Source organism: Cynocephalus volans, chromosome 10 (genome assembly GCF_027409185.1).
Source record: "Cynocephalus volans isolate mCynVol1 chromosome 10, mCynVol1.pri, whole genome shotgun sequence".
Classification (NCBI taxonomy): Eukaryota; Metazoa; Chordata; class Mammalia; order Dermoptera; family Cynocephalidae; genus Cynocephalus; species Cynocephalus volans.
The window spans coordinates 97,521,219-97,534,980 of NC_084469.1; the positions used below are offsets into that span (position 1 = coordinate 97,521,219).

The following is a 13,762-nucleotide window of genomic DNA, read 5'->3' on the forward strand; positions in this document are numbered from 1 at the left end:
CCCGGGAGAAGTCGTGCGCATGTGCAAACTGTAGACTACACACGGGTAGGTGTGTGCGCCTGCTCAGGCTCTGGGGCTCATTGGTGCGCATGCTCAGGCTCTAGTCTGCGCATTCCCGGACTGTACAGCGACTCCCCGCGGCGGTTAAGGCGCGGTGTTGGCGGCGGGTGCTCAAGCGAGATGCTGTTGTTGATGCTGGTGGTGGCGGCGGCTGCGGGGCTCTGCCCGTCGGCCAGAGCTCAACCGCTGTGCGGGTAGGGCTGCCCTCCCAGGGCTGGGGTGCTGCCGGGGGTCAGGAGAGGCTAGTTCATCTTCGAGCTGAGGCTTGCTCCCCAACGTCACCGAGGACGTCACTTCTCGGTTTCCCCTTTAGGAATCGGTCTCAATACCTCCCTTTCTCCCGCCCCAGCCCACCCCACCCTGTCAGCCCATCACCAAGGCCTCCCGTTGCTACTTCACAACGTTGGCCTGATTCCGACCCTTTCAGGCCACCCCCACCGCCTCCACCCTGGACTTTGCCCTCCTGTCCATTGCAGCCAGAGGAATCATTTAGAGATGAATCTGATCTCGTCATTGCCTTTCGTCATTGCTTTACCTGGTTCTCCGAGGCACCCAGAATAAAACCCAAATCCCTCGCACGATGTGGTCCAGGGTTTCTCAACAGCAGGGCTGCTGACAATTTGGGGTTGGATAATTTTCTGTGGTGGGGGCTGTCCTGTGCATTTTGCCACGTTTTCCACCCACCAGATGCTAGCAGTACGTCCGCCAGGCCTTGACAATCACTCAAAAATGTCTCTAGGCGTTGCCAAGTATCCCCTGCGGGTCTGAAAATCACTAGCCTGACCCCTGGATTGCTGTGTTCCCGCCAGGCCATCCTCGGTTCAGACTTGGTGCTTGTTTTTTCCTCTCCCTTCCATACTTGGCTTCCAGATTTCTCCATGGCTGGTTCCTCATCATTCAGATCCTGACTCAAATAGCACATTCCCCTATTTAAAGCCCCCTCATCTGTTACCTTTCTATCCCCTGCACTCCATTGCTGCTTTTTCCTGTTCCTAACTACTGTTATCTGTTTTTCTGACAAATTGTTTCTTGTCTGTTGGTGTCACTAGTTTATTAGCTTCATGGAGATGTAGACTGTTTATCTTGTTCATTCCTTACCCAGCATATTTTTAAATTTCAGTGAGTGAGTGATTAGCGAGTACTGTGTGCAAAGTGACATGGGGGCTAGACAGTTGCCAGAAGCCCAGTTCCTGCCCTCAGGGAACTTCTACCCGGAGTGAACTGTCACATTCAGCAAGGATCTGTTTGCTGATGAGATAGTTAATGTGTGCTTATGGGGCATGGCCTCATTTGGTCTTTGTAAGAAGGTTCAAGGAGTAGTGATTCCTTAACCTTGTTTTATAGATGTAAAAACAGACCCAGGGAAATTAAAGACACGCTTTCCTAAAGACACATACCTAGTAAGTGGGGAGTAAGATTTTCCACTAAGATTTACTAATAGTATTTGTCAAAAGGTCTGAAAAGATGGGTTTATATCCAGTTCTCCCATTTCTCCACACGGCTTCTCAAAGTGCAGTCCCTGGACCAGCAGCATCAGCATCACTTGGGAATTTGATAGAGTTGGTTAGAAATGCAGTTCCCTGGACCTACTGAATTAGGAACTTGGAGGTGTGGCCCAGCAAGCCGTGGTTGATCAGGCCTTCCAGGTGACTCTCCTGCACACTCAAGACTAAGAACCTCTGCTGTAAACTAGATCATCATTCCAACCACCACTCCACCCCATTAAAAAAAAAAAAAAAAATATATATATATATATATATATATGTATATATATCTTGGAGCAGGAGTTCCTTAGGAGTTGTGTTGACTATTCAGTAAAAATTGACAGATGGTCTCTCTTGTTACTTACTTCTAGTGTTCGCACGGTGAGGACAGGAAAAGTGTTTAAAGGTATACAGCAAGTTTATGGGGTACGTGGCTCCAAATTTACATTTGTCTTCACGTTTATCTAACTATTGGATTACAACTAACATTTTTAGTATTTCTTCGCCACCAGTGTTGTCAAGCATTCGAGAACATTAGTTTATTCAATTCTTACAATTCATTGCCCTTGGAAGTAGAGATTAATCTTTCCCTCTCCCTAAAAAATTGAGAGAGATCAGGTCACCTGAACAAAGCCAAGAGGTAGAATTGGGTTTAGAACTCAATCATCTGAGTTTTTCCAGTGTTCCGTCTGTTCCACTCTCTGAGATTTTTTAATGTGTGAGAAAAAATTCTCAGAGGAAGTGAATGCTGTTTCTTTGTTTACCTGACACATGTACACAGATATGTCATTTTATCCAATGTCTGCTGCTCAAAATGCATGAAGGAAAGAAATATTTCATCAATTCAAATATGTTTCCTATTAACATTGCGTAATTTCAGAAGTGATGTCAGCATTTCTGAATAATCTTCAAGCGATTGTTTTTTAACATGTTAGCATTAAGGTTCTTCATCCTCTGGCCTTTCTTTCAAATAACGGATCATCTGAAAATAAACAGTAACTTGTTTAGGAATGAGATATGATTTGAATAATTGCCCTGTGAATTTTTAAAACTTTATTTGAACATAATTATAGATTCACAACAAGTTGCGAAAATAGTACAAACACGTACCAGTCCCAGGGACCCTTCTTCCCCCAGCTTTCCCCAATAGTCACATCTGCCATGACCACAGCACCATATCAAAACCAGAAAATGACATTGATACAATCTGCCTACCTAATTCAGATTTCACCCTTCACATTTGTAATGTTGCACATTAGGAAATTGTTTTTATCAGCTGTTTATTGTTATTGATAATAGTAAGATTTTGTGATTATCTCTCTAGGACATTTTGTATTTTTCATCTACAACAACATGCTTGATTAAACATCCTTGCAAGGAAAATTTAGCAGTATATCTAGGGTAAGCAGCCATTTTATATACTCTTAACTTCCTGTTTATTAAAACCTTAGATTTACCCTCATTTATTCATTCAGCTAACACTATTGGAATTTTGGGGGTGGTGGGGGTGGCTGATCAGTACAGGGATCCAAATCCTTCACCTTGGTGTTACCAACACCATGCTCTAACCAAGTGAGCTAACCAGCCAGCCCTCAATAAACATTAAAGAATATGGGTCTCCCCTGTGTTGCGAGTTGCTGGCCTGCAGGGAGTCCATAGTCAGAGCCTGGGGTTGGAGGAAGAAGGATGAAGAGATCAGTCACTAAAAACAAAGTATAATGTGGTATCACCTGTCAGAGATGCTTAATATGATGAGCACTTTTGGGGGGCCTGAGTAGAAAATGCCTAGGGAGTTTCCACTGGGGAGTTGGTGCCAAACTGGGTTTTGAAGGGTGAATAGGAGTTCACTGGGGTAGAGGAGGAGACAAACACGTTTGGGCTTGGGAGCAAAGCATTCAAAGGAATGGAAATGCCATGCCCAGCATGCCCTTGGTGATGTCAGAATACGAGGTTAGAAAACCAGATATGTACACCATGCCATGATGTTTACCCCTCATCCTGAAGGCAACGGAGGATTTGAAGCTGTGTGATTTGCATTTGTATTCCAGACATCAAAAGGGAGTCCAGGACTGGAGAAGGGTGTAGGCAGGGTGACTAATAATACGGATTTACAAAAGCCCAGGCCAAAAAGCAAAACAAAAGATGATAAAGCCTAAATAGAAGGAGAAGGAGGTGTGTTGGCAGTCACCCAGGGGTCATGTGTTCGGGCATCATGTGTTCAGAGGCTCTGGGGAATATTAATTGTACAGAGGTGGAAGAAGAGAAAGAGAAGTAGCAGACCAGGAGACCTAGAAGCCAGGGGAGGCAGAAGTTCAAGGAGGAGGTCACAGAGAAGTCAAGACACAGAGCAGATAAACAGCCATTGAAGCTGGCAGTTAAGGAGGCAGTGGGGACAGACAAGAGGACACAGAGATCCAAAGTTTATGTTATTCTCTCCCGAAGCCAAGATGGACAGAAGACAGAGGTGAGAATGCTAGAGAGGGAGGCCCAGCAGGGAGGGAGACAGAGACTGGAGGATGTTCGTGTGCTGATAGGAAGGGCCTAGGAGAGGCAATGACCATAGAGATGGATCTCCAGGGATGGGATGGCAGGCAGGGGAGGCCAGGCTGACCCTGGGCAGGGCGAGGATTCAGCTTCTCCTATAGCAGTAGCATCTCAAATGATAAGTTGCTAATTCTGTATTGTCCCTGTAGAGTTGTGCTTCCCATATAGGAACCATTAGACACATGCTGCTATTTAAATTAATTTTCCATCAATGGAAGAATGAATAAACACAGTGTGGTCCATCTGTGCAATGAAATCTGATTGAGCCATAAAAAGGAAGGAAATTCTGACATGTGCTACAACGCAGATGAACCTTGAGGATATTATGCTTGGTGAAACAAGCCAGTCGCACAAGGACAAATACTGTGTGATTCCATTTAAAGGAGATCCCAAGAGTCGTCAAATTCATAGAGACAGAAAGTAGAATGGGGGGTGCCAGGGGCTGGGGAGGTGGATGGGGAGTGAGTGTTTAATGGGGACAGTTTCAGTTTGGGAAGATAAGAAAGTTCTAGAGATGACAGTGGTGATGGCTGCACAGCCATGTGAATGTGCTTAATGCTATGGAACTGTGCACTTAAAAATGGTAGATTTTATGTTATGTACATTTTACCACAATTTAAAATAAATTCTGAAATATAAATTTTATGTTATGTGTATTTTACCACAACTTAAAAAAATTAAACAAAAAATTTAATTAAAATTAAATACAGTGAAAAATCCACACAGTGAGAGTAGTCAGTGTGGCTAGTGGCTACCATGCTGGACAGCTCAGAAATAGAACATTTTCATCATTGCAGAAGATTCTATAGGACAGCACTGCTTGAGAACAGGAGTTGCAAACTGTGGCCCCCAGGTCAGATCCAACCCACCATACATTTTTGTATAGCCTGCGAGCTAAGAGTATTCTTTACATTTTTATATGGTTGGAAAAAAAGTCAAAAGAAGAATAATATTTTGTGACATGTGAAAATGATGTGAAATTCAACTTTCAGTTTCTATAAAGTTTTATTGGAACACAGTAATGTCTATCTGTTTACACGTTGTCCATGGCTGCTTTCATGGTGCATTGACAGAGTTGAGCAGTCACAACAGAGACTGCGTGGCCCCTAAAATATTTAATATCTGGTTCTTTACAGAAAAGAAGTCTGCTGGGGCTGGCCAGTTAGCTCAGTTGGTTAGAGCACAGCCTTGTAACACCAAGGTCACGGGTTCAGATCCCTGTACTGGCCAGCCACCCAAAAAACAAAAAAAGAAAGTTTGCTAACCTTTGGTTTAAAGCATAACACATTTAAATGGGAGTTCTTTACTTTAACTGACTTCCCTCTTAAAGGAGCACTGGTTGCTGGGTGGAGAATAGGAAGCAGGTAGATGATACGGCAAAAGTGGGGGCTGAGGCTGTGGTCCAGCGAGAGACTCAGGGCAGTGTTGGTGGGAATAAGGGTCACAAGAGTGGTACACAGTATCCTGCTGGTTCAGAGAAGGGAGAGGTTATGGGAGTCAAGGAAGGCTACATGGAGGAAGGGGCACCTGGGACTAGTTGAAGCCCCGGTGGGATTTTAGCTCATCAGGATGACTGGATGGGGAAGGTAAGAGGAGGAAAGAATTGAGTCGAGGGTACTCCACTAGGGAGAAGGGCACAGAGCCATGCTTGGCTCGGAGTTGGACTTCTTTTCTTCCAACCTGAGGATTAGGTGATGCCCAGGATGAATGAGAGTTGGCTCTGAAGGGAAGAGGCAGTATCAGGTGACATGAGGGAGAGACACTGTATGCTGTGTGATGCTGAGGTGTACAGTGCAAGCCCAAAGGGAGCGAAAGGGGAGGCCAGGGCAGCGGTTCTCAACCAGGGATGTTTCTGCCCCTAGAGGCAACATCAGGAGACATTTACGGTTGTCACAACCGGGGAGTGCCCCTAGCATGGAGTGGGTGGAGGCCAGGGATGCTGCTCAGCACCTTGAAGTGCCCAGGATACCCCACCACAGAGGGTGATCTGGCCCCAATGTCAATAATGCTGAGGGGGGGAAGCCCTGATGTAGGGAGATGGGTAGAATTCAGATTGTGGGCCACCCTGGAGGCCCCTTGAGAAGACTTCACCTTAATACTTTAGGATTTTGGTGGCCATTCAAGTCTTTCTGAGTAGGTGATCAGGTGGGTACTGATAACCATTGCCTTTTGGGTTGGCTCTTACCTTTTGCTATAATGTCACAATATAGCTAATTAAAAAAATTTTCCTGTCTTGTTTCCCTTGCTACAGCATGCCTGTCTTTTGCACCTTTTACCCACTCCCTTATTTGCTGTTTTAAATTTTTATTTTTATTTATTTATTTTTTTTTAAAGATGACTGGTAAGGGGATCTTAACCCTTGACTTGGTGTTGCCAGCACCACGCTCTCCCAAGTGAGCAAACCGGCCACCCCTATATAGGGATCCAAACCCATGGCCTTGGTGTTATCAGCACCACATTCTCCCAAGTGAGCCATGGGCCGGCCCTTGCTGTTTTAAAATTATGTCTAAAACCAGACCACCTAAAATTTGAAGGAGAACATATTAATAAAATATTTGACCTTTAGTCTATGGGCAATATGGTATTGATTTTTCATGTCCTGAAGCTTGTTGTTGTTACTTACTTCTGGATTCTTAGCTAGTTACTAGAAAAGTATATATTTATTTTCCAAGCTTCCTGTCTTGTATTTTTGTTGTTATTGTTCTAGAGAACTAAAGAAGATCTTGTAGACAGAAACTATGGTTCAGCTACCTTTGTGTCCCCAGAACTGGTGTTTAATAAATGTACGTCAAATGAATGAATGAGAGTTTGCTTAAAAAAAAAAAGTCAAAATAGGTGGGAACTTTATAGTGGTTCAGGAAACTTTTGTTGAGAAAACTAGTATCAATGACTGGTTCTAAAATGGGAACAAAAACATAAACAAAATAATAATACAAAATAACAGCTCATGCTTCAGAATCCCCCAGTGTTTTATTGATTTTGATCAACTGTGTATGTGCTGAAAGTACTTAACTCTATAGAAGAGACAAGGTAAAGGTAAAAATAACCAAACAGAGTCATGATGCTCTCATTTAACCTTGTACTAGAAGTCCCAGTTAATGCAATATGATAAGAAAAGGGATATGAATTATAAACACAATTAGAGACAAAATTTGCCAAATCCAAGAGTATCAACTACTAGAAGTAATACCCACTTGCAGCAAGATGGCTAAGTTCAAGATGGATGTTAAAAACATCAGCAGCTCTCTTATAAATCAGCCATGACCAACTCTAAAAGGCAACTATGAAAAATGCCATTTGTGATAGCAACAAAAACTCTAAAACATATAGGAATTAACTCAATAATTCCTTTCTGTCAAAGCCATAAAACTTTTCAGGGGGTGAGGGAAAGGAGACCTAGATAATGGAATGATATACCATGTTCATAGATGGCCTTTCCCTTCTTAAAAGTTTCCTAACGAAGGGACAAATTGTTTCTTTCTTTTTATTTTTTTGGTAGCTGTCAGATGTTTCTTTTTTATGTACATGTTCCTGGTCTAAACCATTTACTTTGGTGGGTTTAGAGCCATGTAAATAATAAAACTGAAGTTCATCTTGTCACCTGATGTACATTTTGTATAATTTTATATTTGACATGGTCACATTTTCAAAATAATTGTATTTCAAGAAGTCAAAAAAATTAATTAATTTATTTATTTTTAAAAATAATAATAATAAAAAATCAAGAAGTTCAATACCCAGACTGTAGAGATTTATTCATGAAAAATAAGTAAACAGTGATACCTAAATGGTTCCTAGTTTAAAAAGAATTTTACTTGAGTGGAACATTTTTACAGTACTTCCATTGTATTTTTTTCTTTTTGTGTGTGTGAAATTGTCCTTAACTCTATTATTGTTTATTTCAGAAGACAAGTTTTTTTCACAAGGGATAACTTTGAGAGTAGTCTTCTTCCATTTACCATCCCTACATCAATCAAGGTAGTTATTTTACTGAACAATCTGAAGGATGCTCGAAATAAATAGTATTCGGAGGAAGATACAGTTCAGAAACATCAGACTAGTCTGTTTTTGTCAGTTTAGAGGTTTATTTTACAATATACTTCTTAAAGATGTTAAGAGCAATTTTTAAGCCAAAAGAAGTGTTGGTTTTATTCTGCCCCTATTACCAACATAGGCTTTTTCTTTCCAAAAAAGGAAACAGAATGGCTGCAGGTGGTCTTCCTTACATTGGTTGTGTTATGAATAGATCGGATGGTGTCCTACTTTACATGCAGTAATTTCAAGGCCTCCCTAAATTGTCCTAAACCAAAGTAGAAAAACCACCCTCTCAGTAACTATCTTGAGAAATGCTACCATTGACACCAATATTAAAGAAAGTTTTGTCATCTATTAATATACCAAATTTTCTCCTAAAAGCAACATGTGTTAATTACACGAGTCATTCATCACTTATACTTTAGGCTTTGTCCTCAGAGAAAGTTTTGATAAGAAAGAAGAAGAAATGAATTTTGGTATCTGAGGGCACCAAAGACCAACTTTGACTTCCCAATTTTGCTTTTAGCTGGCCCCATGATACATAATTCCCGATATCTAAGAATCAACCAAATCTTGCTTTTGTAAATATTTCTTGGGTGCAAGTCTAGAAGCCTTGCTTTTTAAAATATTTCTTGGGTGCAAGTCTAGAAGCATTGCTTTGCCAATTGATGTCCAAAAAGATGCAGTTATTGATATCATACATATCATTATTTTTTTAGGTTGGTGTGCCGGAAGTAACATCAGCACATTTTGCTGGTTCATTTTTGCTGTTTGTAGTGAATCAAAAAGTCTATATTTATGATTACGAACATGAGTACTGGCTCTCAGCTTTAGGTACGTATATTTTGTACTTTTTATCCTGTTTGAATTTAGCCAACATCAGAGCAGAGATTATTAATTTCAAAAGTACAAATGATACTCCTACTTAGATTTAAGCCACTGGATGTTCTCTTGTCTTTCAAGATCAAAGTGAAAATTGCCCGAAGCCCCATCCCATAGGGTGGGAACCTAGTATTTCGGTCGGGTATTGTAGTTACAAGCCACAAAAATCTGCCTGGACTCGTTAAAACAAAGGAGAGGGACTGGCTGGTTAGCTCCGTTGGTTAGAGCACTGTTGTAACACCAAGATCAAGGGTTCAGATCCTGGTACCGGCCAGCTGCCAAAAAAAAGGAGAGATATCAACAGGATTTGGCAATGGATTAGATGTTGGGAGAGATTTGGGGAAGGCTGAAAATGAATCCTAGATGTCTGGTGACTAAGCTGGGTGAGGGGGTATTCAGTCCTACATACTTCGCATCAGGGCCAGGGAACGGTATAGAGAGTAAGCTTTACAAAGAGGAAGGAAAAAGGGAGCCCCAGATGCAAGATGCAAAGAGATGGGGTTAAGAGTGAAGATTTGGGAGATACTTCCTTTAGAAAAAAGGGAGAGAGAACATGGTACTGGTTATGGTGAGGATGCTATCAGGACAGGGTTTCCCATCAAACACTAACTCCCCAACACCCCCACCTCCAGCCCCTGGCACCCACCATTCTATTTTCTGTCTCTATGGAGGTGACTACTCTAGAGACCTCCTATGAATGGAATCACACAGTCTTTTGTGTCTGGCTTATTTCCCTGAGTATAATGTCCTGAAAGTTCATCCATGTTGTAGCATGTGCCAGTGCCTCATTCCTTTTCTTGGCTGAGTAATATTCCAGTGTGTGGATGGACCACATTGTGCTTATCCATTCATCTGTCAATGAACGTTGTGTTGCTTCCACCTTTTTTGGCTGTTGTGAACAATGCTGCTAAGAACATGGGTGCGCAAGTATCTCCTTGAGTCCCTGCTTCCAATTCCTTTGGGTATAGCCAGAAATGGAACCGATGGATCATATGGTGATTCTGTTTTCAGTTTTCAGGAGCAAAATTTTCTGCTTTTCCAGAGCAGCTGTTCCATTCTGCCTTCCCACCAATAGTGTGTGAGGGCTCCAATTTCTCCACACCCTCGCCAGCTCTTGTTATTTTCTGTTTCTTTGATAGCAGTCGTCCTAATGGGTTGTGAGGAGGTGTCTCCTTATGGTTTTGATTTTCATTTCCCTAGTAATTAGTGATGTTGAGCATTTTCATGTGCTTGCTGGCCACTTGTATATCTTCTTTGGGGCTGGATCTTCTGCTTTTAAAACAGAACCCAAATATCCCTCACTAAGAGAAGGTAGCCCTACAATTTTGACAGGTCCCTGAAAGAGTTTCTGCAAGACCAGTGGGTCTCAACTGGGGGCAATACTACCCCTCAGAGGGTACTTGGATATGCCTAGAGACATTTTTGGTTGTCAGGACTAGGAGAGGGTGCCTCTGGCATTGAGTGCTAGAGGCAGGGATGATGTAAAATTTTCCTGTGCTACAACACATAGGAAAGTCTCCACAACCGAGAACGATCTGCCTCCAAATGTAGAGTGTTAAGGATGAGAAACGCTGCTCTAAATTTTTCTCTGAACTTCAGGGAGCTCATATATCTTTTTAAAATTATCTTTTCCTTTCAGGTATAAAACACCCTGTTTCACATATTTCTGGCGATAATTGCTGTTATGTTGAAAGTACCTTTTGCACAGTAAGTAAGGATATAATCTTTCATTTTGTACTCTACTCTGAACAGGAATAATTATGAATGGAAATAAGGACAGTGTCAACCTTGAGGTTGGGACCGCGATGGACTTGGACAGTGTTATTTCCCCAGGGCTCAGAAGAGGAGGGCCTGAGGCTACTTTCAGATCAACTGGCTGACACTCTATGAATATATACATCTATCTTCTTTTTTTCAAAAAACTTATCTTGAAATAATTCTAGACTCTGCAGGAGGTTGCAAAAATAGTAGAGTCCCATGTACCCTTCAGCCAGTTTCCCCCCAATGGTCCGTATCTTACATAGCTATAGTACAATAGCAAAACCAAGAAACTGACATAGACACAACATGTATCTCTAGTTCTATGTCATTTTGTCCCACAACCCAAATTATCATGTAGATACTGAACTGTTCTCATGCTACCCCTTTATAGCCATGCCCAAACTCCCTGGTCCCACCCTGTCCCTAATCCAATAAGCTATTCTCTCTCTCTATAATTTTGTCATTCCAAGAGTGCTACACACACACACACACACACACACACACACACGTACACACACGTGTTTTTTGGCAGCTGGCCGGTGTGGGGATCCAAACCTTAGACCTTGGTGTTATCAACACTGCGCTCTAACTGAACAGTGGGGTTAGCTTCTCTCAACAAAATTTGCTGGAAATTCTTGCAATTTGCTGTGTGTCTCCATAGCACATTCCTTTTTATTGCTGAGTAATATTCCACGGTACGGATGTACCACAGTTTAGTTGTTTCCACTTTTTGGCTATTAGAAACAAAGCTCCTTTAGTTGTGTGCATGTTAATCGTGTAGACATATGTTTTCATTTCTCTGGGATAAACACCCAGGAGTGTGATCTCTGGCATCTCTCTTTTAAAGGGATTGTTTTATGTGTGTGTTTTTCCAGGAGATGAGTAAATCAGTGTTCGCATATTTGCGTGGAGATCAGATGTCTCAGACCAATATATATTTTTCAAATGATGGGGGACACCATTTTCACAAGTTTAGCTATGAAAGACAGGTATGTCAAATTGGGTAAGAAAATAAAAGTAAAAATGTATGTACCACGTGATTGCAGTAATTAGACACTGGCTGTAGTGATAGAACAGGACCTGGAGCCCCATCTCATGTCAGACATGAAAATCGTAGTTGCCTGATATGGGGAAGTCAAGGGAGGGTCTCTATGGTTGGTAGAATAATGGACTCCCAAAATGTCTACTTCCTAATCCTTGGATCCTGTGAATATGTTGCCTGACGTGGCAAAAGAGACTTTGCAGATAGGATGAAGTTAAGGATCTTGAGATAGTAGATCATTCTGTATTCTCCAGGGGCCCCAGCAACCTCCCAGGGTTCTTATAAGAGGGAGGTGGAGCAGGGGAGCGGTCATAGTCAGAGAGAGAGATGTGATAATGGAAACAAGACCAGAGAGAGAGAATGAGAGACATGAAGAGTTGAAGATGCTGTGTTGCTGGTTTTGATGATGGAGGAAGGGGCCACAAGCCAAGGAATGTAGGCAGCCCACAAGGAAATGGAGTCTCCCCAAGAGCCTCCAGAAAAGAACGCAGCCCTGCCAACCCCTTGATTTTAGCCCAGCAAGACCCATTTTGGACTTCTGACCTTCAGAAGAGAATAAATCTGTGCTGACACATGCCACTACATTTGAGGTAATTTGTTACAGCAGCCGTAGAAACTTATACAGGCTCCAAGGAGAGCCCGAGAAGGGTGCTTGGGCAGTGATGCTTACCAGCCACTCCAGAAGTATTCCTGTATTTTGCAATGGGTGCACACCAGCTGAAGATCTGCCCTGCTCAATTTGTTGGCGCTCCTTGTTACTTCACAGGATGAGTGCTCCATGTCTGGGCATCAGACCCCCATAGTATGCAAGAAGACAGCCAATGGGCTTTGTCTTTTCATTCAGGAGGACTTTTCTAGAAGGCTAACCCTATCCCATTAGCCAGAGCTGAAACACGTGCCACCCCATTGCTGGCAGCGGCCAGGGAGCTCAGATCCCTGAGACGGATTCATTGCCTGAAATCAAGGCCTTCTGGGGGTTCTACTGGCAGGGAAGAAGGAGTTGGGGTGGCTGGTGGGGAGGTGGTTGGCAGGCCACCAAGATGTCTATCCACCTGTACTAGTCAGAATAATTGGCTGTGTATAATAGAAAAGCTTCCAAAAGACGGAGGCTTAAATAAGGTAGCAGCCTATCTCTCTCTTACATGGGAGAGGTCTGGAGGACCCAGCTGGGTTGCTGTGGCAATCCATTGGTCTTGTGCTCCAAGTTGGCTGCTGGAAACTGCTATCCAGGCAAAAACTGGGAATGAGGAATCTAGGCCGGAATGAAAGATCCAGGCAGGCATCTAGCAGTCCAGTCCACATCACTTCCTCCAAACACCCCCAAACAAAGTTGTCTACATTCAGGGTTCTGTCCCAGATGCGATATTTCCACAGAGAGGAAATAGATTATATATATAAAGACTTTCCCTTATTATAGATTATCTATCTGAAGTTAAATTTAGAATTAAGCATGTGTTTATAATATGTGTTCATATATAATATTTTCTTTTTATTTCATAGGCAGAATTAGTTGGATCTTTGGGTGGAGTCTTTCACTTTCACTCCTTGTCCGAGGTTGGGCTGCTTGTCATTGATCAAGGCAAGGTATGTAACCTTGCACTGGGAAGAACTACTCAAAGGACTTTGCCCAAAGCCGGGTTTCTGTTAAAACTCACGTACTTAGTTTTTCATATCTGAAATCCATCTAGTTTTTCTTTCACCTGTCCATCCATGTATTCATTCACCTAACTGTATATGCATCCATCCACCCATCCATCTACCCACCTACTCATATACCCAAACATCCACCCGTCCACCCACCCGTCCACCCACCCGTCCACCCACCCGCCCACCCACCCATCCACCCACCCGCCCACCCACCCATCCACCCACCCATTCTGCCACCTACCCACCCAGCCCTCCGTCCCCCCATTCATCTGTCCATCAGTCATGCACTCAGCAATATTTACGTCAT

The 13,762-nt window shown here is 42.7% G+C and overlaps 1 protein-coding gene across 1 annotated transcript in view; it reads left to right on the top strand.

The window, feature by feature from the left end:
* The first annotated feature begins 180 nt into the window (after positions 1-180).
* CATSPERD (cation channel sperm associated auxiliary subunit delta) overlaps positions 181-13,762 on the top strand; it is a 60,539-nt gene continuing 46,957 nt past the window's right edge. Inside the window, exons 1-8 of the mRNA XM_063109971.1 lie at positions 181-254; positions 1,916-1,970; positions 2,869-2,945; positions 7,994-8,066; positions 8,843-8,957; positions 10,645-10,712; positions 11,642-11,755; positions 13,309-13,392. Of these exons, the coding sequence (XP_062966041.1) occupies positions 181-254; positions 1,916-1,970; positions 2,869-2,945; positions 7,994-8,066; positions 8,843-8,957; positions 10,645-10,712; positions 11,642-11,755; positions 13,309-13,392 (660 nt within the window). The remainder of the gene's footprint in view (positions 255-1,915; positions 1,971-2,868; positions 2,946-7,993; positions 8,067-8,842; positions 8,958-10,644; positions 10,713-11,641; positions 11,756-13,308; positions 13,393-13,762) is intronic.